At 41.2% G+C, this 27610-nt stretch overlaps 1 protein-coding gene and 1 long non-coding RNA gene across 3 annotated transcripts in view; one reads left to right on the forward strand and one right to left on the reverse strand.

Moving 5' to 3' along the window:
- Positions 1 to 17987: 17987 nt before the first annotated feature.
- Positions 17988 to 19402, reverse strand: LOC110087241 (uncharacterized). Of its 2 annotated transcripts, none has more exons than XR_013543666.1 (2): positions 18810 to 19402; positions 17988 to 18619 (listed from the first exon to the last, which is right to left on the reverse strand). It is a non-coding gene; the product is annotated as an uncharacterized LOC110087241 (long non-coding RNA). The 2 variants fall into 2 exon arrangements; XR_013543667.1 differs by having other exon boundaries at positions 18071 to 18296.
- A 50-nt stretch (positions 19403 to 19452) lies between these two features.
- Positions 19453 to 27610, forward strand: part of ERCC6 (ERCC excision repair 6, chromatin remodeling factor) — a 63109-nt gene continuing 54951 nt past the window's right edge. Inside the window, exons 1-5 of the mRNA XM_020808773.3 lie at positions 19453 to 19726; positions 20724 to 21177; positions 22282 to 22402; positions 26059 to 26164; positions 26801 to 27503. Of these exons, the coding sequence (XP_020664432.3) occupies positions 20726 to 21177; positions 22282 to 22402; positions 26059 to 26164; positions 26801 to 27503 (1382 nt within the window). The 5' untranslated portion in view covers positions 19453 to 19726; positions 20724 to 20725. The remainder of the gene's footprint in view (positions 19727 to 20723; positions 21178 to 22281; positions 22403 to 26058; positions 26165 to 26800; positions 27504 to 27610) is intronic.

Consider the following 27610-nt stretch of genomic DNA (forward strand, 5'->3'; position numbering starts at 1 on the left):
CTGGCAGCAGAAAACCTGCAAGCTCAGAAGGTCAGACAGAAAACATGGTATGACCACAAAGCTAGAGAGAGGCACTTTGACCCAGGGGAGGAAGTGCTTTGGCTTAGGCCCTGCAGAGAGAATAAACTGCAGCTCAAATGGGCAGGACCATATAGGGTCATTTCCAAGATGTCAGACCTGAACTACCTTATAGAGCAGGAGGAGAACCAAGCAAGGAGGGTGGTTCATGTGAATGCCCTAAAACCCTACTACAGAGGGGAACAGAGGGTTTTATTCGCGATAAAAGCAGCTGAGAGTGAGGAAGCGGAATTACCCTTCTGGGAGGGTAGAGGGGAAGTAAAATACAACCCAGAGGAGGTAAAGATCAGTCCTGCACTCACCCAAGACCAGCAGCAAGAACTAAAAATGCTGCTTAGTAAATATCAACAGGTGTTTTCCAACAAGCCGGGGATAGTGAAGGGAGTGATGCATCGGATCCACACAGGGGATGCACCCCCGCAGGCAGTATCCCCATACCGAGTAACGGGACCCTATAGGGACAAGGTGCGGAAGGAGCTGGACGAGATGCTTAGGGAGAACATAATCGTCCCCTCTTCTAGTCCTTGGTCCTCTCCGATAGTCCTTGTGGACAAGCCTGATGGGAGCATTAGGTTTTGTGTCGATTACAGGAAATTAAACCGTGTAACCACTCCTGATGCCTACCCAATGCCCAGGCTAGACAACCTGATTGAAACCATAGGGGGTTGTCGGTTCATCTCATCATTGGACCTGGTAAAGGGATATTGGCAATTGAGAATTGATCCCAGGGATCAAGAAAAGACTGCCTTTTGCAGCCCTTTTGGTCTCTATGAGTTTCGAGTCCTGAGCTTTGGTCTCAGAAATGCACCAGCCACATTCCAAAGGCTGATGGACCAGACCTTGGCAGGGCTCAGTGACTTTACAGTGGCCTACATTGACGACATAGGGATCTTCAGTAATACCTGGGAAGATCACCTGATACACCTGGAGTTAGTGCTGCAGAGGTTAAGTGCAGCAGGGCTAACAGTAAAGGCCAACAAGTGTCAGCTGGGTAGCCCAGAAATAAAATACTTGGGTCACATGGTAGGGGGAGGAATGATAAAACCCCTAGAGGCCAAAATAGAAGCTGTTCGTGATTGGCCTAGACCCAACACCAAGAAAAAAGTCAAATCATTTCTTGGGTTGGTGGGCTACTACAGAAAGTTCATCCCGAGGTTTAGCGAGATTGCGGCTCCGCTGACCGATCTGACGAGGAAGAAGGCTGATGACCGCATCCCGTGGACCAGCGACTGTGAGGCGGCGTTCCAGAGGTTGAAGGAGGCGTTAATCAACTATCCAGTCCTGCGTGCTCCAGACTTCGACCGGGAGTTCATCATCTACACCGATGCGTCTAACAGCGGGGTAGGAGCAGTTCTGTGCCAGGAGGATGAGAATGGTGACCAGCATCCAGTGTCCTACCTGAGTAGGAAACTTCAAAAAGGTGAGAGACATTTGGCAACCGTGGAGAAGGAGTGTTTGGCCATAGTCTACGCGATCCAGAAGGCCAAGCCTTACATCTGGGGAAGACATTTTATTCTGTGTACTGACCATTCACCATTGCAATGGTTAAAGACGATGAAAACCCACAATAGCAAACTTATGAGGTGGGCTTTAAACCTACAGGACTATGACTTTGAAGTGAAGGTGGTCAGAGGGTCAGTGAACTGTGTTGCTGACGCCTTATCAAGAAGACCTGAAGAATGAAGACGGCGAAAGAAATATGGACTATGTGTATATAATGATGACAAAAAGTTAAATGTACCTGTTTCTGAATTTGGTTTGTATGAATAAAGGTAAATTGATGTAATGTATATGGTAAATGTTTAAATGCATAATTGCTATGGTTGACTTAGAATGTAAGTATGAGTAAGTATAATATCGTATGTATAAATGTTGTTGTGTGTTTTATCCAGGTTGTTTTTTGGGTAAAAGCACCTTAGCTTTCCCCCTACAAAACAACTTATAAAGAGGGGAGGTGTTACATACAGCACTGATGTTACCTGTCTGTCATGGGTTTGGAGGGAAAGTTTCATCCTATGGGGAGTGGAAGGCGGGACATCAGGAGGAGGGGCTGTACTGTATATATATGTGATGCCTGTGTGGAGAGTTTATGAGATGCTGAGAGACACTGGGTTGTGACGAAGCAGCAGCTGGGAAGAAGAAGCTGTTGTGGGAGTCTGTGTGTCAGACAGGGTACTTCTGTGTGTCAGAGTACCAACCTGATAGGTTCAGGTGTCTGTTGGTTAGCCAGAACTGATAGGTTCAGGGTCTGTGCTTCAAGTTAAGGGTTCTGGGTGAACCAAACTGTATGCTTGTATGAGTGAGAATAAGCCACGTTACTTTACCTTATTCACCTGATTGTTTATTTTTCCCTGTGTGTATTTAAAATAAACCTTATTCTTTTTATTGTTTAAAAATCCATCCCTGGTCTGTGTGACTTCTTAAAGGGAATGGTTGGTGGCAGCTTAGTGTAACTGTGTGACATATCCCAGTAGGTCTGGGTTTGTCACAGTGGTATAATTTTCTCCAACTCCAACAATCCAGGCTACATGCATGACTGTAAAACTTTTCTCCAGTGTTATTGTTATGAAGATACAGCTCACCGTTGCATGCTACAAGCCAAACCAAACCACCCAAAGAATTGTATTCAATTTTATTTTTAAAAAAGGTTTATTTCAAATTAATTTTTAAAATATATATATAATAGAAATAGAAACATCTAATGGATGGTATCAATCCCAATTTCTTAAAAACTGCCCTATCCTTCCTTTAAAAATTTGCATGGCTGTTTTTGTTCCATTTAAATACCTACAACAGGTAAGCCAAACAATGACGGACAACTCTGAGGGGCAGGCAGGGAAAACCTGAATTCTGTAAGATTGCCAGCTGAGCCACCTAGTGGACAACTGGGAGCTGGACTACCAGTCACTGACAGTCACTCCCCCTTTATTTCTCATTAAAAAAAACTTCAAAAATGAACCTCATGTAAAAAAAACCCCCACCAATCCAGCATGTTAGTTCTCTGGGAAATTGGGTAGCTATTAGGTTTCAGGAGACGTAATCCTTTCCTTTCCTAAGGTAAAATACAGATTCCAAGAAAGTGGCATTAATATAATGATCCCTGAAACAAAACTTAAAGTTAATCCAGTACTGTGCAGATAAGCTCTCTGTTTAGAAAAACTTTCGGCATGGCAAAGAACATGAAAATGATAGCCAGTGTTTGCATGGAAATGACTTCGGCTTCTGAGTCACAACTGTGACCAGCCATAGTTGATAAACTCTTCACAGTTTATTTTGATATCCTTCTCTTTAGAACAGTGTTTCCCAACCTGGGAGTCACGACCCCCAAGGGCATTGCAAAGTCAAGGGTTGCCTTATATGTGTTGTAGCCCTGCGAAATCATTTCTTCCTTGACCTTTTGGAACCAGATATTAAAATTAGCATTTATGTGTATGTATGAGAAACAAGCCCTTTGGGGGGGGAAGAAAGAAGCCTTTACTTTCTGAGAAGGGATGACTTTACCCCATTAAAAATGCCTTCCTATGCAAATATGCCTGGAGGGGGATGTCACAGGTTACTTGGGTATTATAAAAGGAGTCATGACTCAGAAAAGGTTGGGAACCACTGATTTACAAGCATCACACAGAAAAGAGGCTCTGGAATGTTTTTGATGTCTAATAGTTGTCATCATACAGTTGTTGTCAAAAGAAAGCACAGGATCCTTGAAATGACAAATAAAAGACTACATTGTCAGAAGCAGGACCAGAAAATTCTCATCTGTTTTCAGCACTTTGCTTTTCTATCTAGCCATCCATGTCAACTATTGCATGTTAACTGTAAACAACACATATGCACTGATGGAGTAAAGTCATGAATGCTCAATAATGAATCTCCCTCCCCTGAAGCTTGGAAAAGTAATATATAGAGCAGTGGTTCCCCATCTTGGGTCCCTAGATGTTCTTGGACTACAACTCCCAGAAATCCTGGCCACCACAGTTAGTGGTGAACGCTTTCAAAAGTTTTTAGTTCAAGAATATCTGGGGACCCAAAGCTGGGAGCCGTTGATATAGACGAACCATCTTCTAGCTAAAAAGAGATGGATTGATTCAGTAAAGGAAGCCATGGTTTTGAGTTTGTGGGAGCTGAGCTGTTGAGGACAGGACATTTTGGAGGTCACTCATTCATAGGGGTGCCATAAATCAGAAGTTACTTGATGACACATGTGGCATTTACTCCATGGCCCCCGGTTGTTTCACCAAACCCAGAACTCACGGAGGTATCCCAGCATGCCTCTTGATACGCTGCCACCCATTGATCTCTTTATCAACTTATTTTTCTTATGAAAGACTAAGGTCCATCCAGTATTGACTCTTTAATAGAAACAGGTTTATTGATTACAAGTTGTTTCAGGTATAATTCTTAAGCACCTTAAAGTTACACAAAGCTTCAGTATTTTACTTTAATCTCTTCTATCACAATTAATACAGGTCACACTCTGACTAATCGCTCCTTAGCCACCCTCTACTCAACCCCCCCCCCCAAACTCCTCTCTTCTTTGTCTCTGACTGAACTAACTTCTGTCCCAGGCTCCGCCTCTTCAGCACCCCCTTGGCTCCGCCTCACAACCACATTAACATACAACTTATAAATAATGCATAACTTAGGGTGGATGCCACAGCACATAATAAGAACAGCATCTTCTAAGACAAATAGTCCCTTTCGTATCTCAACTTGATTCATAGTCATAGAAAATTTTAATTAAAGATTGAAGTCTGCAGCTGATGACATGACCAGCCTTTATCTGTGTGGAGTTGCGCAACAGGATTCTGGCTAGTATATAGAGTGGTGGTTCCCAACCTCGGGTCCCCAGATGTTCTTGGACTGCCACTCCCAGAAATCCTGGCAAGCACAGCTAGTGGTGAAGGCTTCTGGGAGTTTTAGTCCAAGGACATCTAGGGATCCAAGGCTAGGAACAACTGATATAGTGTATAGACTTGGCTGGATGAAGTGAGCACATGTATTGATCACTTACCATGCAGAGAAGGCTCAGGGAGGCAGAGCAGCAGTGATCTCTTGAGATTCTATCACCCTTACCACAGGTGCCTTGTCTCACAATCTGCTGGGTCTGAAAATGAGTCCCTAAGGCAGAAAAAGCATACTGTTGGTATATTAGCCACCTTGCTGTTCAATGGTTTCCTTTCCTGATATAGCTGAGTTGGCCTCAGGAGAAGTGCAGAAGTCCTCTCACTTTATCAGGACATATCAAGACCACTTTATCAGGAAGGCTCAGGACTTCATATCCTGCATAATGACTGTGGGTCTGTGGCAAGTAAAATCTAGCTCAACTGACATCATAAGTACAGATGGGCTATTCGTATTCATATACAAATATGAATGTCCCTGCACAACTGGGGCCGGACTGTCCACTCACACGTTTGATGGCAGTGGCAGCCCTGCTCATCCTTCCAATCACTCCTGGAGCACTGCTCTCTTCCCACTCGGCTGGCCACTCCAGGCAGGGGGAGGGAGGACGAATCTCCCTACAAGGCTGCCAAGTGGCTAGCTGAGTGGGAAGAGAGCAGCACTCTGGGCTCGACTGAAAGGATGAGCAGGGCCACCACTGCTGGTGGACATGTGAGTGGATGGTTCAGCCCCAGGGTCCAGATCCTCATTAAGTCCAGCTGCGCGGGGATATTCGTATTCATATATAAATATCCCCATCTCTAATTATAAGGCACATGCTGGAACTAGTCTCATGTGCTGGGCAGGATGATGATGATCTGATTTGTGAAGGAACTCTCTGTAGTTCCATTGCCATGGACGGACCCTTACCGGTTGGGTTTAGACTCACTGGAACGGAGGGCTGGTTAACCCCAGGAGGCTTATGGGTCTGAATGATTTGCTGGTGGGTCTTTGAAAGTTTCCTGCTGTCGCTATGCAAAAGAATGAAGAGGGTGCTCGAAGAAAAGAGAAGGCACTAGTGTGAGGGTGGGACTAATAGGATCTTAACCAGGGTGAAGCTGGGTCCGTTGGCTAGTGTTAAATATGTCTATGGGCATGTACAGCACAGAATTGAGTATTAAACTGGAAACTGTTTTGCAAAGGAAGAAAAGGGTTAAATCAATCGCTGAAAGGAAGTCTCTCTGCTCTTTGGATGAGGCCCCATTTTTAAAAAGCAACAATTCTAACTCCTAATAATCCTATTCAATATTTACTGCTCTCAAGATGCAGATATAAATACTCTCAGGTAAAGAGCCTAATTTTCTTTCAGGGTATATTGCAACGGGAAAATAACTGGGGCCATTATTCAGTTATTAAAGAATTCAGTTTTCTTAGCCCATCCCAGGCCTGATCCATGAATCCTTTCTTCACCCAGTCACCAGCACGTCTGAAGAAGAGATGGTTTTCATTGCTTAAGGCTCTTCACAGCAGTAGGAACTCTGATTTGTGACGACTCTTCCTTGCACACTATCTCCGTGCAAGCAGAAACTTCTCTTCTGAAACGGATGATGATGTGCATGAAGAAAACAATGGTGTTTGAAGGTGGAGATGCTGGGCACTCCTCTCTATGCATGTTGATGAAACTAGATTGTGTAACACCTGAAAAGGGCTGCACAGATATGGAGACTGAACAGTGAGCTCTGCAGAACCTCCCTCCTTTTGTTAAGCATGGTCCTCCAGCTCAACCAGTGCACGTTGGTTATTCTTTCTGTTTGCTAATACTTTGCTGTCCTTGGCAAAATGTGATGCTCTGGAGGGATGAACGTCCTGTGCAAGATCAAGAGTCCTACTTTGAACATGCTGATAAGGACGCAGAGAGACCACCCAAAATGCTTGATAAAAGAACCTCTGGGCTGCAAGGTGTTTTGTTCTGAGAAAAAGAATGGGCATGCTTGCTGTCTCTGTCTGTCCCTGTGGAGAACTCCGAATTCTTGCACCTCTGCTATCACCTTCTGAACTGCCTGCCTTCTGTAGCTTACCCAGGCCCACAGAAACAGGCTCCCTCTTGGGCTTGTGGCTTTCTTCTTTTTCAGTTCTTATTTCTCTGTTTTGAAGCAAATGCACTTTAATATATAACTAATTGCTCTGTTCACTTCTTGCTTGCCATTTACACGGTTTATGTTTAACACTTGCTGATTTGCCAATGGAATTGTTATATATATGCAGTAAAGATAGATTTTCTTAGTGATTGGTTATTGAGACCAATCTTGCCTCGATGTTCAAACATCCGGGACCAAAGCTCCATTACAGGTATGCATTCTCAGAAACGTACATGTAACAAAACTAGGTAAGGTAAAGGTAAAGGTTCCCCTTGACAATTTTTTTGTCCAGTTGTGTTCGACTCTAGGGGGCGGTGCTCATCCCCGTTTCCAAGCCATAGAGCCAGCGTTTTGTCCGAAGACAATCTTCCATGGTCACATGGCCAGTGCAACTTAGACACAGAACGCTGTTACCTTCCCACCGAGGTGGTACCTATTTATCTACTCGCATTTTGCATGCTTTCAAACTGCTAGGTTGGCAGGAGCTGGGACAAGCGACGGGAGCTCACTCCGTCACGTGGATTCGATCTTACGACTGCTGGTCTTCTGACCCTGCAGCACAGGCTTCTGTGGTTTAGCCCGCAGCGCCACCACGTCCCGAGCAACAAAACTAGGACTCGGAAAAATAATAACATGCAACTGATTGCAACTTATGGTGACCCTTTCCAGGGTTCTTCAGGTATAAAATTCTCAGCTGACTAAAATCTATAGCTGACTAAAATCTGGGAGGCCCTTATGCATTTTTGTGTGTGCGAGAGTGAATTAAGAATACTTTATGTAAGAAGAGTTTTCAAGCTAGCCACAATTTGCACAAAGCTGACCTGCACCAACCTGTGTATTTTAATGTTTATAATGTAAAAGGTGACTCATGATAGATGCCAGCTTCACAGATTAATCTTACTTACCCATATGTCTTATTTTCCCCTGAAGGTTTGCCAAGAACATTTATTTCTGCTACACTAGGAACAAAATCGCAGCCAAACCTCTTGAGCATTACTTACTGCAGACTCCATCTCTTTGGCCCCTACATTAATTTCCTTCAAATGATACCGAGGGACCTATACGTTATATTTACACGATCAGTTTGACAAAATTTTGGCTTTTATTTATAATCATTTGTGTAGAAAGCATCAGTTTGGGTTTGCTTATACCTGTAGTGAAGGGAATTGCTTCACCACAGATCACTTAAAAAGGGCCTTTGCTTTGTATACTTGCTGAGGTTTCTGTTTCTATGGCAAGTAAATTGTATCTGTGATTTATTCAGAATACAAATCTGTTCTGAATAGGCTGTGGTGGGTATGGAACGGCAGAGAGGCTCTTCCTGCAGGTATACTGGAACTCATTCAGGTTGATTTGTATGAAATCAAGATTGAAGCAAGTTCCTGGCAGAGCAAAGCCTATTTGGACTGGTTCGGTGATTTGAATATCTAAAACTGGAAGATGGAACAGAGCCGTAACTAAGAATTTTAAACCCAGGTCAGCATCTCCCACCCACTCCACACCATAGGCATGAAACCCACTCCCCCAAGAAGGGATAGAAAAGAATGTGATGCTGTCCCCAAAGAAAGAGAAAGTATATGCTCCCTCCTCCCCGATTTGTAGATTTCCCTTTTAGATGATGGTGTTGAAATTTATGAGAGTTTATATACACAGAGAATAAGTGTGAATATAAACAACCATACAGATCCTGAATAGATTCTTCCTTGGTATACATATATGAATGTGTGTGTGCAAAGAGTTGAAATAATATTCATTTAGTCATGAAAAAACTTTAAGAATGTTTACTGTATGACATGGTGAAAAATAAACTGATAATAACCGAACATTTTTATTTGGTTTGGATTTGTGTTTGACAGACTTCTATCAGTTTCATAATAACTTCCTTTAAAACATACTAATTAGAGATGGGCACACATCAGAAAACTGGTGATTCATGATTCATCAAGGTCAACAAATCGCAAATTACTAATTTATGATTTTTTCTGATAAATCTATGAATCAATTTGTCAACTTGTATTTTTTTATTTAAAACCAAATAAAAGCCTGATGAACAGCACTTAGAGACACCAGATTTGCAGGGAAGCTTCCCTTGACTCTCCTTTACAGGCCCTGCAAGTTTGGTGAAGTTTTGGTTTTGAACATCCGAGTTATACAACTACAAGGAGGGCCTCCCAGGAAAGTTCCCCCAGGGACTGGATGTCTGAAGATTGGGTTTCAGACATCCAAATTATACACCCACAAAGTGGGTTCCCCCCCCCCCGAGGAAATTACACTTTAGAAGCTGGCTTGAGGAAACTCAGTCTCACCGAACTTGGAGAAAGTGTAGAGGAGAGTCACAGAAAGCTTCTCTGTAATTTTTGTGTCTCTAGGTGCCTGGAGGAAACTTTCCTGGGGGGCCCTATTTGTGGGTGTATAACTTGGACATCTGAAAACTAATCTTCATAAAACTTAGTAGGACTGTAGAGGAAACGTCCCTGTAATTTTGGTGTTTCTAGGTACCTGGGGACCTATTTGATAGCCAAATGAATCAACAAATCAAAAACTGCTAAAATGCATTGTTTGGGGATTCATTGGGTCATTGGTTTATATGAATACAAATTGAAAAAATAATAATTTTTAAAACAAATTTGGTGATTCATTTTTTAATTCGTGCCCATCTCTAATACTAATAACAGACAGTAAAAGTGAAAAATAGTACATTCACAGCCTTACTACCATGTTTTCCTGAAAATAAGACAAGGTCTTATATTACTTTTTGCTCCAAAAATGCATTAGGGCTTATTTTCAGGGGATGTCTTATTTTTTAATGTACAACAATCTACATTTATTCAAATACAGTCATGTCATCTTATTCTGGTTGTTGCACAATGCTACACAATGATGGAGGGTGGGGTTTCATTTAACTAGGGCTTATTTTGGAAGTAGGGCTTATATTACAAGCATCCTGAAAAATTATACGAGGGCTTATTTTCAGGTTAGGTCTTATTTTCAGGGAAACAGGGTACTTAGGGCTGAAATAAGTTGTATATGAAGTAAATAGCAGGTGTTTCTGCCAAGGGTAAGCCAACAATTAGATCAAGGCAGTCTGAGTTAAAGCACAAAGGGTCCTTCAGAAGCAGATGACAGTGATCAAATGGCAGAGAACAATAGTCCAAGTACAAAGGGCAACTGCTAAAAATGTATTTATCTATCTATCTATCTATCTATCTATCTATCTATCTATCTATCTATCTATCTATCTATCTATCTATCTATCTATCTATCTATCTATCTACCTACCTACCTACCTACCTACCTACCTACCTACCTACCTACCTACCTACCTACCTACCTACCTACTTACTTACTTACTTACTTACTTACTTACTTACTTACTTACTTACTTACTTACTTACTTACTTATTTATTTATTTATTTATTTATTTATTTATTTATTTATTTATTTATTTATTTATTTATGGACTTATATACCGCCCCATAGTGCTACAAGCACTCTCCGGGAGGTTTACAATTTCATTATACAGGCTACACATTGCCCCCCCAGCAAGCTGGGTACTCATTTTACCGACCTCGGAAATTTGAGTGTGTAGAGTATTTTCTCCAAAACCTGGGGTTCTCTTTTGAATTCTTGTTGCCACTTTAGCTTTGTAAGCATGAATATTCTTGTCTGAAGATCAGTTTTTGTGTAGCAACATCTCATTTATTAACAAAATGAGAGACCTTAAAGAACAAGAGAAATATGTTTGGGTTTATTTGCAGGTATGGAAGAGGAGATGTTCCCATCAGAATTGTACCCTTCCTATGTTTTTACATAAGCTCTCAAGCTGTTCTGGAAGTTAAGGTGTATCTCTCTTACCTTTTTTAAAAAAAATTCTGACATTTCTAAGATATCCCCTGCTCTGTGACACTTTAATTATTGAGAGCATCAGGGTTCTGCCAGTGAAACACACAGCCTATTCTCTATTCACTCATTCATTAGTTTTAATTAAACCCTTTAATTTTATTTATGCTGTCACATACTGATTAACAATTTGCCAGCACAAACCGGGAAGTCTTAAATGCCACCCTGAGAAATCTTTCATACTCCACACAGAAATCTGCTATAATAAGGTACAGATCTGCAGGATTCCACAATTACATCTGCATTTCCCACCACAAATTTATGTTAACTGTTTCAGGAAAAAAGCTGAAGGCTTTGGGGCTGTAATTGTCTGCACACTACCTGCAAATCCCATTAAACCTAACAGGACTTGCTTCTGAGTAGACATGAAACAGCTTGTGCCATACCTTAGTATCTGGCTTAAGTATATCTTCTTAGTACATTAAAGACACTGCAATAAACTGTCCAAAGACAAGGGTGGGTCATACCCATTTAATTGTGTATTGTCAAACTGATTCTGACCCTTCTTGTGGTTTTCTAAGATTAAAGTACCCAGAAGTGGTTTACCATTCACTTCTCAGGCCACTGAAATATTAAAAACAGAAGCTTATTTTTGATTCTATATCAGTCTTCATGAGGCTGGGCATTACAGACATGGTGTGGTCAGAAAAATATGAATGTTCAGAAACCCATGGCTAGATTTGTAGGCCAGCAATTTCCAAAACAGGTGCTGCTGATCTGCTCAGAGATGGTAAATTTCAGATTCCACCTCTCACAGTGTGGATTAGAACGACTCAAACGTTTTAGTTCAAGAGCTCCAGTTACAAAGTACCTCACGTTCACTTGCCTTGTACTGAAACAAATGGCTCCTACTTGGTGGGGAAACGGAGGCAGAGAGAAACGTGACAAATCCCACATTACAGAATTTGGCAAAAATGTAGTTACAAACCAGGTAAGCCAGTTGCAGACAAATCAAAAATATTATCTAGTGATTGAAGAAAGATGGTGTCTTCAGTTCACTGCCTTGCTTGGCAGTTTTTTTTTAAAAAAAATTCTAGTGGTCCAATAGGATATTCAATGAAATGTAGTGAAGAGAAAAATGGATTAGGCCTCAGAAAGCCTAGGTACAAATCCTCACTTGGGCACGGAAAATCATTGGCGGTGTGGAACTGGAAAAACTACTGGAAAAACCCTGGATGACATCTTCACATCCCGCTGTCTAAGGAAATCACATAGCATCCTGAGAGACTCTTCCCATCCTGCTTATAACTTTTTTGAACTGTTACCATCTGGCAGAAGATATAGAACAATTAAGACTCGGACCACACGTTTTCTCAATAGTTTTTATCCCAGAGCTATAATTGCAATTAATAATGAGCTTAAAGACCATCAGTAGTGAATAATTAGTTGGACTGTGTAACTTGGCCTGCGGTGTAGATGTTTGTATTTTTAGTGGGGGACTTTTAGTGGGTGGGGAGTGTTTGGGAATTTTATGTGTGTGCATGTGTCTGGTCTCTGGGTGTCTGTGAATTTCGTTGTATGTGTATATACTTACAATGACAATAAATTATTATTATTATTGTTTAATATCTCACTTACACTTGAAGACCCCATTAAGGTTACTATAAGTCAGTTCTGAATTTATGGTGCATAACAGTAACACCTTTGTTACTGAGCTGTATATAGAACTACAAAGATGAACTATGATGGCAAGTACCCATTGGCCAGTGGTGATGGAGTGCTATGCCTTGTCAAAAGGAGCTAAAGTAGATTGAGTAGTGTGCAGATCTGTTAATATGGTATTTTAAACTGTTTGTCTTGTTTGCACTTGAGCCGAAACCATTGCTTTGATGTTTTATCGCTCTTCTTTGCAGGTACAGTACTGATATTGATTGGTATTTTGGCCCAGTCGTTTGCTGCTTGTAGTAGCTTGACGATGGTTGTTTTGTTGTTCTTCGTTTATCTGCAGATCTTCCCCTTTGGTAAGTGGAGTCTTCTCCATGGATTTCAGTGTGGCTCTTTTTGCAGAGGCTTTCCATCAGGTTTTGGTGTTAAAAAGGACTTCTCTGGCAACAGGTAAGTCCACTCTCCAATTTTTGGATCCTTCCAGTATACCTGATGATCTTTAGCAGGCACATCTTCTTAAAAGAGCTGTTGTGGACATGTTTTTAGTGGTGCATCCTCTAGCATGCCTTGCTGAATGGATCTGCTGTAATAATGATGACAGAGTTTCTTGTTGAAAAGTTAATGTCAGAGTTGTTTTATCCTCTGAGAGGCTCATTAAAACTGGCTGCATTTTCACCCATAAGAAAAGATGACACCCGCCCATTGGAGCCTTATAATTAGCAACCTTGATCCCTAAAGCAGCTGTGGAATAAATGCATCTATACATTAGATCCATTTTACAATTCTCTTTATTGGCATGAAGTATGGCTTCACTTTAAATCTTGATTGGGAAGCTTCTACAATTACTAAATTTGGTTGTGAATGTTTTAATAGGAAAGATGCTCCTTCCTCCTGTACCTTATATAGATTTTCAATTCTCTTTGAAGTAGGAAGCAAAGAGGAAGGTTTTTTTGCCAAGATTTGATAGTGTGTGCAGAAGGTGGACCATAAAGAAAGCAGACCACCGAAGAATTGATGCCTTTGAATTGTGGTGCTGGAGGAGACTCTTGAGAATCCCCTGGACTGCAAGGAGAACAAACCTATCAATTCTAAAGGAAATCAACCCTGAGTGCTCACTGGAAGGACAGATCCTGAAGCTGAGGCTCCAGTACTTTGGCCATCTAATGAGAAGAAAAGACTCCCTGGAAAAGACCCTGATGTTGGGAAAGTGTGATGGCAAGAGGAGAAGGGGACGACCGAGGATGAGATGGCTGGACAGTGTCTGCGAAGCAACCAACATAAATTTGACACAACTCCGGGAGGCAGTAGAAGATAGGAGGGCCTGGCGTGCTCTGGTCCATGGGGTCATGAAGAGTTGGACACGACTAAACGACTAAACGAACGAACGAGCAGAAGGTGTATTTGAACAAGTTGTAACCTGTTACACTGAACTTTTTTGAACTCTGGGTCAGTTTGTGGTGGCAATGGCCTATGCTATTTAGAGAGATTTTGCCATTCTCAACATCATATCAGAATATGTTCTTATGTCCTCTGATAGAGCATTAGAAACTCCCATATCAAAATCAGGGGAAGTTAAACAAATATACACCTGTTCAACTTGTGAGTCAGAAGTCTCTGCCTCGCTTTGTATTACTGTGGATGACTGCTCTGTGTGTTCCTCGACAAACTTTTTTTGATGCTCATATGATTCTTTCTTGATTGAGATGATCGAGATTGCCTCTATTTACGTGAGGAAATCAAAGAAACACATTGCAGCATCGTTTGCTGCTTTTGACTTGATAGTACTGAAGGGCATCTTGATCTCTTCATTTATTTTGCCTTAGCATATTTCTTGAGCCAAACTTTCATAATGTGACATAGGGGCATGCCAGTCAGCACCCCTATAGTATGGTAATGAGATGAAGAAATAATAACCATTGGTCTACCCCAACTGACTGATCTCTCTCTCTGGAAGGTAGGTGACCTGGAATATCACCTCTCCCTAGCTGTGTCTTTCCTTGGTATTGGGGATCCCAATACCACTCAAGATCAGAATCCCGAAGATTGCTTATTGCTTAAAGTTTGGTGTTGAGTGCCCAGAATGGTTTTATCAAGCTCTGGTGAATTCAGTACTGTAGTTGTCTGTGACCAGAAGAGGTGCAAGAATCACATCTTTGTGACATCTGCAGCTCATGGTCTGAGGGACCTGTTTCTACTGACATCAGACCCAAACAAACAATCTTCTCAGTCTCTCTACATTTGGAAGTGTTCCTTAGTATAGAAGAGTGGATGATTACCAATGCGGTTTTCCCCTTTATTCCTGATTCTTTAAGGTTTTGAAGGCTCTCCTTATGGGACTTCTTCCTTATCTTTGACATCAAAGAGGTTGGTATTGAAGCCTTAGATCATTTTGATGTAACCAGCTATGTAAGTATTTTGACAGTATTAACTCAGAAGCTTTGTCTTGGTCAGGACCAATTCTGATGTTTTATTTAGTTAGGTATCTTGCACCTCTGAGCAAGCAAATCACATTATTAGTTTTTTAATGGAGTTTTACAGATAGACAAAGTCTATGCCAATGTTGAGGCTTGTTCTTTGCAAATCAAATGCATGGCTTTGATTCCTCCCACAGGAAAAGATTAGCAGAGATTGTCTATTTTTAAATGCCACTTTTCTACGCTTCTGGCAGATTTTACAGTTTGAGGTTTGATTACCTTCATCCAAACAGTATAGGCATTTAATATGTCTGTTGGTTAGCAGTATCTTGCTGCTTCAAGATATACAGTGTTTGAATGGGCCCTTAGAGGCCATAAACACTGAAGAAACAGAAATTATGAATAACAATTGTGAAATTTTTTTTGAGAAGAAAATGAGGAAGAGGAGGCAAGTAGTAGCGATGAAACTAATTGTAGTTGCTTATACTTTTTCAGAAAAATATAGCTCCAAAAGCTTTCAGGGTGTTGTCCAGGTGGCATTTAGAAGTGAACTGTTGGGCGGACAAGTATTATCAGTTAACAGGAAAGGCAAAGCTCTAGTCTAGAATATTCCTGAGTGTATCTGCACAAGCGTAAAGGTACCCCTGTGTATGAATCACAGAGACCATGAAGAAAATATAAAATCCAAAGTTACATTCTGGCTGGAAAAATGGGGGAAAGAGAACACTGTTCTGCAGTATTATTGTTTAAGGATCGTCAAGTTTCATCTAAACACATGAGTGTATCGATGTGTCTTTCTGACATGAATTATGTACCAAAGAGACTCTGGGATGTTTTACAAACCTGGAGTGCTTCCAGATAGCACAGTACTTTTATTGTATCACTGCTTTATTGTCAAGGTTGCCATTTTTGTTATTCCCACACCACAAAAAATCTTAGGAGAGATGGAAAAGTTGATTAATTCCCATGACTAGAAACACTAAAAGCTTTCCATCTGGAAGTATACATGCCTGGGAGAGGCTGATAACAAGAATCTAGTATTAGCCTGATTAAAATAGGTTTAGACTGCCATATTAGTGGCATTCTTCATCCCGGTTTCGTATAACTTTCCAAGTGCCCTTAGAACAAAAAAGCTTCCAGCCTCTGGTGCAGACATCTTCCTGTGTTACAAAACAGGAAATTATTATAACTAAATAGGAGTGTAGAAATTAAGTTTGTTGAAATACAAGGCACTGCTCAATGGAAAGTAATTGGAGTCACTGGTATTCCTCAGAATGGAGGAAACTTTTAATTAAAGGCACAATAGCCAGAAATGCCTAACAGAAATCTGCTTCTTCTCACTGGAGATACCTGTCCTGTACAGTAGTTGAGTTTTATGTAGGAAAAAGTTGGCATAAATGAGATCTGAAAAGATATAATAAATGATGATGTACCAATCTAAAATATTCCTGCTGAAGAAACCTTTCAATTTTACATAAATAATGGAGCAGTTCAGTGCCCCAACAGCATCTGCAACAATAGCAACTGTCACCTGTCAAACATGCAAATCCTAACTATCTCTCTATTATCTTTATTTCTTAGTTTCATTACTTTGTTATTGCTCTAATACCCTACTCCTTGCTCAAGAATATTCAGATGCTTTATGAATATTGTGACCTGAAATCCCACTTTTGCCAGTGACAACTACAAGTAAGTTGATTAGCTGTACAGTATCTGTTAAATTCTGTAAGGACTTGTGTTTTACTTGAAAACATCAGTGCATCTTGGAACACTGAAAATACATGAAACTATTTCCCATACTTTCAAACCACAGTATGAGGTTTGTCACAGACGCTCATAACTCATAGTCCACAACCGAATGTTATTAAATCAACTTCACTGCTAAGAAAGGCGTACAGTGAGGCTTACCAAAACCCTAAAACACAAATAAAACCTGGTCAGAATGGCTCCAGGCTCTAGTGATTTTGTTGCACTAGTGCAGCAATGGTGAACCTATGGCATGCATGCCACAGTTGGCATGCAGAGCCCTTTCTTCAGGCACGGAAACCATAAGTTGCCAGGTTGCTACTCCCCCCCCCCAACACACACAGCCAAACCTCAGGAGGCAGCTGCGGCCATGGTGCTGATGATTCAACAGGCGACAGGCTAGGATCCGGAGCAGCTGGCATTGGATCCAGAGTGGGGTGTTGAGGCACCTTCGTGCCCGGGATTCTCCCTTCTGCCGCTACTTCCAGTTCGGCCACTGCCACTTCAGGTTCTGAAGTGATGGGTCGCCACTGCGGCCCACTGTGTTTTCCGCCCCAGTTTGGGCACTCAGGCCCAAAAAGGTTCACTGCCATTGCACTAGTGTATAACAAAACTTCTAAAATTTTTAAATGTTATATGTAAAAGTAGTTTCTCCCTGGAAAAGACCCTGAAGTTGGGAATGTGTGAAGGCAAGAGGAGAAGGGGACAAAAGAGGACGACCCAACTCCGGGAGGCAGTGGAAGACAGGAGGGCCTGGCGTGCTCTGGTCCATGGGGTCATGAAGAGTCGGACACAACTTGACAACTAAACAACAACAAAAAGCAGTTTCTTAAACATTTCCATATTCTTTATAAGTAGATTGGCATGTATCTGAACAGGTTGTATGACTGTAATAAATGCATTGTGGCTGTTGTTATTGTTATGTAATAGTAGTACTGTACTATAAGTCACTGATCAAAATCAGTCTTATCTATACCAGTTAGCATATTGTTATCTGTATACATTTTAGTAGCAAATTGACACAAGTTAAGGAGTCAGTATAGATATCTCCTGTTGCAAGTGGATTCATATGATTTGGGGCACAATGACATATGTCTACGCTAGCTTCCTAATTGGTAACAGTTTACTGCTGATATTGATGCCAATTGTTATGGTGGTGTAAAAAACGTGACAGAATACTGACCATTATGTTTGGAAACCCAGGGTAGAAAACAGACACAGCTATTTCTTGATTCTGCAGAACTGCTTTAATTCTCAGACCACATTCAACTTCAAAGTACATGCATGAACCTTTACTTTTTTGTCCCCCCCCCCCCCCCCCGTGGAGTAGGACGAGATGTATTCTGGTGAATAAAAAGGAGGAAGAGATGGTGGGATTGAAACCTCCAAAAGATAAAACAGGAGATAAACAGGAAAAGAGCACAGTTGCGATAGTCCTGCTCTGAAATCTTGCTGTATTATTCAGACACCAGCCAATCACTGCATTGATATTCCTTCTTGTGGTGCTGCCTGAAATTTGCTTTATAGCCAGTCCTATGGGGAAAAGGGTAGAATTGAGAGTAGAAGACAATAGCCATGAATTACAGATCATTGTTTACAGTGTAATCAGTCATGGGGCTAACTGAGGTAATAAGCAACTAAGCAATATACTATGTGTTATGCACAACACATACCACATAACTATCAACTGTACTGTACAATTGTAGTAGATGATCACCATCATCTTAGAACTGGAGGGCTGGAAGGGATCCTAGGGAGGCAAGGTTGACACAGTGGGGAATCAAACTCCCAACCTCTGGCTCTGCAGCCAGACAGTAAACCACTGAGCTATCCAAATATTTAGAGTCCAGAAATTACTGTAAAGCAAAGCAAGATGTTACTCAATATATAGCGATCGTAGCAGGGTTGTTAAAAAGATACTTTTTTAAAAAAAATTATGAATGGATGTTTAATTTAAACTGCTTTTTTTAAAAAAAATTGCTAGGACGCTTCTTGTTCTAAAACAAACCAAATGTGAAAAAAGTTGTAATTTAAAATAAGTTATACCTGAAAGGTCTCGTTATGGAAAAAGAGATTGTAAATAACAGGCAATATATTCATGCCCCCTCAGAAACTTTGGAAAGAGGGTCCAACAGGTCTTGGACTTGGGCCTCAATTCTATGGCACAGTCTCGTGTGATGTAGTGGAGACAGTGCTTCGTTGGTTCGAATGACGGGACCCGCCTGAAAGGGGAAAAGGTAAGGATCAATCTCTGTTAAGAGAAAGTAGCCTCCGCGGTCCAAAGTCCTCTCCTGAGTTTCGAAAACAAAGAAACCGGAGAGAAGGCTTTTTCTTTATGACACACAAGATTGCAGAGGGTTTGAAATTATCTACTACGGATGTAATAAAACTGGTCGATACACTCTCAGAAACCCTACCCCGCCCTCCAGGTTCTCGTTTAACGGCCAGTGCACAGACATTCCCTAAACAAAGCCTTGCTCTACGCCACCCAACGGCCCGCACACCAAGCCGAACACTGAACCGAATCTAGAACGCAGCCCAGGCCGCCCAACGGCTGCTCCAACCGCTGGGCTCTCCGCTCGAACGGCAGCCTGACCATTCCAAACGGAAACCAAGCACCGGGCGGTTGTCCCCCTGCCTGCGCATGCGCACTGCTGTGATTTGGCGCCTCCCTGCGTTCGGCGGGCGACGGTGACCGTTGGCGCGCGGCCTGCGAGTGGAGGAAGGCGGACGAGGGACTCGCCGGGCATCGGAGAGCCGGGGTCTCCCCTATCCTTCTTCCCAGCCATCCGCCACGACGCGGCTGGAAGTCTCTCTCTCTCTCTCTCTCTGCGGCCCTGGCCTTCGTATCCGGTTGTAGCCACCCCTCTTCCGCCTGCCTTGCGGCGAACGGGCGCTGGCCTGGTGGCCGTCGAATCGGGTTGCGGATCTCGGCTGTCATCGGAGGCTCCCGCGAAGTCGAGGTAGGGCTCTGCGGCTCACGAGTAGGGCTCCTTCGGCCTCTGCGTCCCGGCCAGGCTGGATCTTGGGCTGAGGCGCTCGGGGTCGCTTGAGCCCAAAGAACAGGTCGGCAGCTGGCTTATGTTCGCTTCTGGAGGGGGTCTCGTAACGGCTTCCCCTCCCCGCCGCCTTCGGATTGTGTACAAGGATCACAGGGCTTCCCCCCCACCTTTTTCGTTGGGTCCCAAGGGTTTAGTAGGATTTACTCCCACGAAAGCCAGATTTGGGATGAATCCGTCGGAGTTTTGTGTTTCGTTCCTGTAAGAGGCAGGCTAACCTGTGAGGCAATCTTCCTGTGTATGGGATCGTCCACAACTCTTGGAAGATGCCAAGACAATGGCAGAAACCCAGAAGTAAGTTGCAACTAGAGAAGATCCATTGGATCAATGGGGACTTGGTGAGCCACCTCTTCAATACCTTGCATTGACTCAAATGGGCCAACTGTAGTTCTGACTTACTGCTGGATTTCAGCCAAAAACGTGGAAATAAGTGAAATTTAAGTTAGCTAAAATTAATATTTAACAAATAAAACCTGCATTAATATGTGATCTGTTAGTACAGGGCAACACATTCTCTGCCATTCTCTTAGCCAAGAACCGAGATAGCTGGATTGTTTTTTATACTCCTTGGGAAGTAGGAGTGCAAAGTTGGTGTTGCATAAGTCTGCTCTGTGAACCTGTTGTGATTGAATGAAGGTTTGTGTGCCAAACTATTGAACACAGTTTTCTAAAACCTCTATATGAGATTGGAGGTTAATATTAAACATTTAAAATGTTAAAATGTTGGGTCCCCTGTGGGGAGAAAGGCAGTAGAGATCTAAAGTAGATCTAGGTTCTTCAGTTGAGTGGTATCTGCTTTAGGGAAATGAACATACTGTAATTGAGATCTGACTTGAAAGTGTAATCTTTATTGGTTGCTAAAGAACCTAAATGCTACTTCTCAACTCCTTATATTGAACAGAGATGCAGGCTGAGAAACCTCACCCAGAAAACTGTATGCCTGATCAGAATGATGGTGCTACTCGCAGCAGTTCCGGCTATCCAGAAGCTGACAGTAATCCAGGCAATACAGAACCAATGGAAGTCAAACAAGGAAGTGATTTGCCTCCTAGTGAATGTGATATGGGTGATGACCAGGAAGCACTTGACTTGGAGAGCAAGTTATCAGAATCATCTGGCGATGCTTCTGGGACACTCAGAAAGGGACCACTTCTGCTCATTGACAGGCAGAAAATCCAGTCTGTGGAAAATGCTGCTCGGGCAGATGAACTCAGGGGCCTGGAAATTGATGTGTATGATCAGGATGTATTGGAAGAAGGGGTTCTTCAGCAGGTGGACAGTGCAATGAATGAAGCAAACAAGGTGCAACTTGCTGATGCAGAAAAAGAATACCACAATGTATTAGATGACTTGAGGTGAGTTGGGTGACTAGTAACTTTTTATTTAGAGGTTTTTATAGGCATCCTGGGGGTTGAAAACTATATCCGGACACATCTAATGTAAGTTTTGGATACTACGTGAATTGCAAGATCCCTCCTGTACTTTCCAAAGTGGATTTCAGTCTGTTGAATGTTATTGATTTATTTTGTTAAGAAATCTCAGTGGGGATCATGGTAGACTTCATGTCATGATTCCAATTTTAAAAAATCTGATTCTTGCTGATTTGTTTAAATCATGATTTATATTAATTTTATCCACCCTGGTGGTGATTATGTAGTATTACGAAGCTAGTGGTTATGTAATAGCTTGAGAACCAAACATCTTGCATCAAAGTCTGGTCCTTAGTATTATAAGAAATTGTGAGCCTATTGCAGTTCCATAGAAAGGAACAGATGGATTTTTTAAAATCCTTTTTCTTTATGAGTGAAGAACTTTAACTGTCACCTGTTGAAATGTTAGGCTTCAACCCTGTTCCATTAGTGGATGTTTTGTCGTTAATTTCTGCAAGAGCAAAATTGTGCCTATAGTTAAATCACTTTCAGTTGAAAGGCGAGATCCTCAGGCCATGGCCATTCTGTTTAACATGAATTATTCTGCACTGAACTAGATGTATAATGTAATACTCTTTCCTTTGTCCCCTTGCCCCAGCATTTAGTTAATGGAGGTACCCAATTTTTCTCAGATTGTTAGACTAAGGTAATGTTTTCAAAACAACTTAGTTTGTATGGAAAAGTAGAGTTATCACTGAGCAATGTAGTATAAAACTTTGAATGTGCAGAGCAACCACAGGAATACAGCTAAAATAGTTTCTTGTTGAGATTTAGAGTGAGAATCCATTAATTAAGCTTTTTATCTGTTTCCCTGCACAGTAAAAAGGCTTTAGTTTTTAGTTGCAACAACTGCTATGCTGGTAGAGTTTATGAATCTCCTGTTTTCCCAGGCATTTGAAAACCAGCTATTACTTTAAAGAAACCATAATAGGTTATCAGTTTTATATATTGCTTAGTATTTGAAAATGCAGTTGCCTCTATTTAACTTTTAAATTTTCTCATTGATGATTATTGAGTTTATGTTTTTAGGTCATGTGCAGTCTCCCTGAAACAAATTGATGCCATTATTGAACAACTTACTCCCCAAGCTGCGACTAATAAAGATATTAACCGAAAATTAGATTCTGTGAAACGGCAAAAATATAACAAGGTAATGGAAAGTTGTTGGGTCTGTGTATGCTCTATGAAGCCTCCTTAAATCTGTAAGTTTCTGATGTTGGAATAAGCTTCATTAAAGTTAATTTTGACAGTATAATTGCTGAAATCCTGTTGGGCAGAGTTCACCTGTGCAGTACAATGGCGTCATTGGCAGCACTGGTGGCCACTGAGTAAAAATTCACTTTTGTGCTTTTCAGCTCCATTCAACTTTGGTGTAAAAGGATGTCATTTCATCTGTGGTTGTGACTTCAAGAATAATTTTATTTTTCAAATAAGGAGAGTAGGTGTATGTTGTTTTGTTGGGGCCGTCTTATAGTGACCCTAATAAAGCTGTCAAAGTAAGTGAGGTATTTAAAGAGAGGTTTTGCCAGTTCTATTCCTCCATCCCACCCCATGAGGTTTCATGGGGGAGCAGAGATTCTAACCTAGGCCTCCTGACTCCTAGTTCATCACTGTTATGTACAACCCGTGTCCCTGTTTGTTTCCCTCAACTCAGGTCCATGCTGGCAATGTTCCTTCTTTCTCTCTTGCTGCCACCAGTGGATATCTCTTATCCACACAGTAAAGCCCGTGAGACCTTTGGGTAGAGTGGGCGGCATATAAGTTAAATAAAATAAAGAACTTTACGTTCACACTTGCTGTCAATAACAGAATTAGTTTTATTAAAGGGTATGAAAGCATAACTCAGAATCACAGATAGTCTTTGTTTAATTTCATTAGATCACAATCACTAAAATATGATATTTTATGTTCCACACTAAATCACTCCTTGTTTACTTATGTTCAATTCAGCTATGGTATATTTATTTGTAATTTCTCTATCTCTATCGTTGCATCTCTCTCAGAAACCTCACTCCTTCTTCTCCCTAACTCACTGGTTCTTAACCTTGGGTTACTCAGGAGTTTTGGACTGCAACTCCCAGAAGCCTTCACCACCAGCTGTCCTGACTGGGGTTTCTGGGAGTTGCAGTTCAAAAGCATCCGAATAACAAAGGTTAAGAACCACTGCCCTAACTGACTTTTTCTAACTGTCCACACTAACTGATTCCAACTGTCCTCCCTTTTTTCCCCTTTCTTGGTTCTGTCCTCCTGTCCTGTCATTGGCTCCCACATCAGGGTTCTAATGTGATGGACAGGTGTGATTTTTGGACTGTCCGTCACAATCATCCTATCTGCTGTACCACACTGGGTACAACTATATGTTGTAACCCTTCTAAATTACTACATTCTACATTTTTTATTAGTCATAGGGCACACCAGGAAATCTACCCAATCTAAAAATGATATTTTCCACAAGTTTGTATCTGTTCTCATGTCTTCAGAGAAACAATTTATATCTGTTTATTGAACCATTAATTTGTTGGAAAATGTCTCCATTGCATCCAGTGATGGTTTGTAATAAAAACTCAATAAGTTTTGCTCTTATTCTGCAATGTTGTGTTTCACTCACTTCCCTTAACCATCACTTTTACAAATATTAATAGCCAGTCTTATGTCTTGCTGGTATACTTGTTTGTAGACTATTGTTCAGAAAATGACGGAGAGTGTGAAGGTGAGCCCACTTAAGAAATCTGTAAAGTTTCAGTAGTGCAAGTGCAGTGATTTATGTGGAAGGGAAATCCTGTAATATGGGGAAGACTCTTTTGCTTCCCTCGCCCCACTCAGACCTTAATGTTTTTGGCTGATTTGTGTGAAAGTAGCATAAATTGCAGTGGTATTACCAAAACGGCAAACTGTAACCTTTCATAAGGATAGGTGCAGAGGCAAGGGAATTAAGATGCTTGAAAATCTTCCTAAAAGGAGATTAAACTACTGTGAAAATTACATTGCTTCATGACCCAAAGCATAGAGATTAGAGAGCCCCTCATAAAATATCCACACAGAACACCTTGAGTGTTTTGACAGACACCAAAGCTAAATTTGTTTCTCTGCTTCTTTCCAAAATCCACAGTTTGCATAAAGCTTTGGGACTGCATCCAGATTCCATCTTTTTTAGCACACTTTGCCTCTGGAAGAACTAGAAATTATCTGTTGGACCCTGTTTGGATCAGATCTTAGACATCATCTGAATCTCATATACATCAGACACTTTTCTTGAGTCTGTTACTAATCAGATTTATTGTCAGAGGGAGAAAAACATGCACTGTCTCTTTTCTCACACTGTGTTCCATTGAGTAAAATGCATCTGTCCTCTCATGGTGGTAGTTGTATTTTTCTTAGACCCTAATCTATTCTATTTCTTGTTAAGAAACGTGTTCTAGCCCTCAGTTACCCTGACTTTCTTATTCTGCGCCTCTTTGTATATAGAATGGAGCAGTCAAAGCTGTAAAAACATGTTCCAAGGATAAGAGTATTACTTAAAAAAAATCATCAGCCTAAATCCAGTTGTTCATCCCAACTAGAGTAGGTCTAAATTGATAGATTTTCACAGTTGGCACATATCTGAGTTTCATGGACTCATGAAACATCTAGTTGAGACAATTGGACTTCTGCCTTTCCGACAAAAAACAACAAGCCTCAATTAACAAACGAACAAATTAAGCTGGTTTGTTCTTTGTCCTGGATTTGTATCAGGCTGTAACCTTTCTCTCCACCTCCAATGTCATAAACAGCCAGGGCCCGGCATACCTGGGACTCTGCGTCAACTGTTGAACTTATTGAGTGTGCAAATTTGTAATCTGTTCTCTGTGTTGAATGTTCTTATAACTCTCCCGGTGTGAAACATAGTTGCCTTGGAAGACTTGCTAAGACCTGAGTATGAGCAACTTCAGGAAGTAGTGTAAATCTTTTCAAAATGTAGATGATCTTGGTATGTTGTGAACGGGTTTTATGTTTAATATAAGTGGCTCAAGTGCTTCCCTTTGGTAGGTTCCAAAAGTGGGTGCTAGATAAAATTATCCACTCCCTAGAATGAAAATGATTAAACTGAGGATGTTCTATTTTGACAACCTCATGAGAAGATGACTCATGGGAAAAGATGATATTGGTGGTCAGAGTTCAAGACAGCAGGAGAAGAGGAAGAAATTGTAAGAAATGGATTGACAGTGAAGGAAGCCATGGCCTTGAGTTTGCAGCATCTGAGCATAGGCTGAAATCTGTAGCTTAGTGCAGTAAATTACGCTAGAGCAGGCTCATGGAATTGGTGGGGATTTGGTGAGTCAAGTCCTCTGTAAGTTTCATTGATCCCAATGGGCCTAGTCAAAGTGCAATTTTATTGACTTAATTATTGTTTCATTATTGTTAGTATCTTATGTGCCTGGGGAGGCTGGAAAAGTAGCATATAAAGTACAGTACATAATGAATTATAGTTAAAATGTGGATTATTCAGGAACGAAGTACCGTATTTTTCGCACTATAAGACGCACTTTTTCCCACAAAACAGGGGGATGGAAAGCCTGTGCATCTTATGGAGCGAAGAAAACATTATTTTTTCCTGTTTTCTTCTAAAAATTTGGTGCGTCTTATGGAGAGGTGCGTCTTATGGAGCGAAAAATACGGTAATTTTTGTCCACAGGATGCTAGAAAATCTTATATCAGCTTCAGAAATCATATGGAAGACACAATTAATTTTCCCATTATGTCTTGCCTGTTTTGAAAGATTGAGAACATGCTATTCTGCTTTAATGGTGTGCGCTATTACTATTTCAGGAGCAACAATTGAAAAAAATCAAGGCAAAGCAAAAGCGCCTTCAAATAATTCTTGGTGGAAAAATTCCTGTTGAAATAAATGACGATGTATTTGAAGATGATGGAGGTAAGGAATTATGTAACGTGCTTGGGGTGGCATTTTGCTCTGGTGTCTTCATCAGAAATTATTTGTGAACATTTCACTTAGGGAAAAAAGTTAATTTTTCAAAAAGAAAGATTTAGAACAGTTTTAATTTTGTGCACCTGCAGAATTGCTTATCTGAGTACTTGTGAGGGAGTCTTCATAAATGAACATAAATCTGAGCTCTGTTCAGAAGGGATGGCTGTACTGTGGAATCACTAGAGCATTGTTCTTAATAAATTGGAAGTGTTAATCAAATTAGCTGAGCTGGAAAAATGTTTCAGTTGACAAACACTGGGATTGAATTACATCTTTCAATGAAATGCTATCAATCAACACTCAAAAATGTTAATACTGTATGTAGAAAGAAGATTGTGTACAGTAAAGTATCATTGTATATGGTGCATGATAGCTGGAGTTATCACTTTCTGTTCCCCACAGCTTGTGCTGTAGAGTACCACATTTTGAGCATCAGTGATCATATTTTTACATAGACCTAGCACCATTGGCCATGCTGGGTGGGGCCTCTGAGAACTAAAATCCAACAATGTTTGGGGACCTGACTTTGGGAACTACTGTTAAGTATAAAAATAAGATAAAGCTTGTTGTTGTTGTTCTTAGATCCTGGTCCATCATCCCTTGGCAGTATGCTTATGCCAGTCCAGGAAACGGAATGGGAGACACTTATCAAAACTGGTCAGATGACTCCTTTTGGAACAAAACTACACCAAAATCAAGAGAAAAAGCCCCGCCAGATAATGCTGAATGAAACATCTGGGTTTGAAAAATATTTGGCAGATCAAGCACAGCTCTCGTTTGAAAAGAAGAGGCCATCCCTTTGTAAGCAGACCAAGAAGAAAGTGCCTTTGGAGGAAGGTCAAGCCAGTGCTTCAGTATGTCCCATAAAAGGCAAGGGAAACAAGAGGAAAAGCCTCTCAAAAATGGAGAACCCTTTGAGGAAGCGCATGAAGAAGCTTCAGGACCATGTTCTTCATATTCAGGCAAAGTTAAGTGTTCCTAAATCTAAAGATCGAGAGAGGGAGGAACAACAGGAGGACAGCCAGGAGTCTGAATATGTGCCTGATGAAGAGCTCAGTAGTTGGGAGGAGGAACAGGAATTGCAGTCAGAGGATAAGGCTGCTGTTTATAATGTGAAACCTCGGTCGTGGAAGGGGAAAAAACCACTTAAAAAAGCATTTCAAAAAGATGATATAGAGGATGAGAGTTTCCAGAGCTCTGATGAAGAGGAAGAGGATATTAGGAAAAGGAAAATAAAAAAATACAAAGATGATGGCGATGAAGATTGCTATAAACAAAGATTAAGGTTAGTGCACAGGTAATCTTTATGGTGGAAATTTCAGAGTGTACATCAGATTCACATTTCTTTGAAATATATCATAGAACTCTCTTAAGTTCAGCTGACTTTATTGC

Source organism: Pogona vitticeps, chromosome 3 (genome assembly GCF_051106095.1).
Source record: "Pogona vitticeps strain Pit_001003342236 chromosome 3, PviZW2.1, whole genome shotgun sequence".
Taxonomy (NCBI): domain Eukaryota; kingdom Metazoa; phylum Chordata; class Lepidosauria; order Squamata; family Agamidae; genus Pogona; species Pogona vitticeps.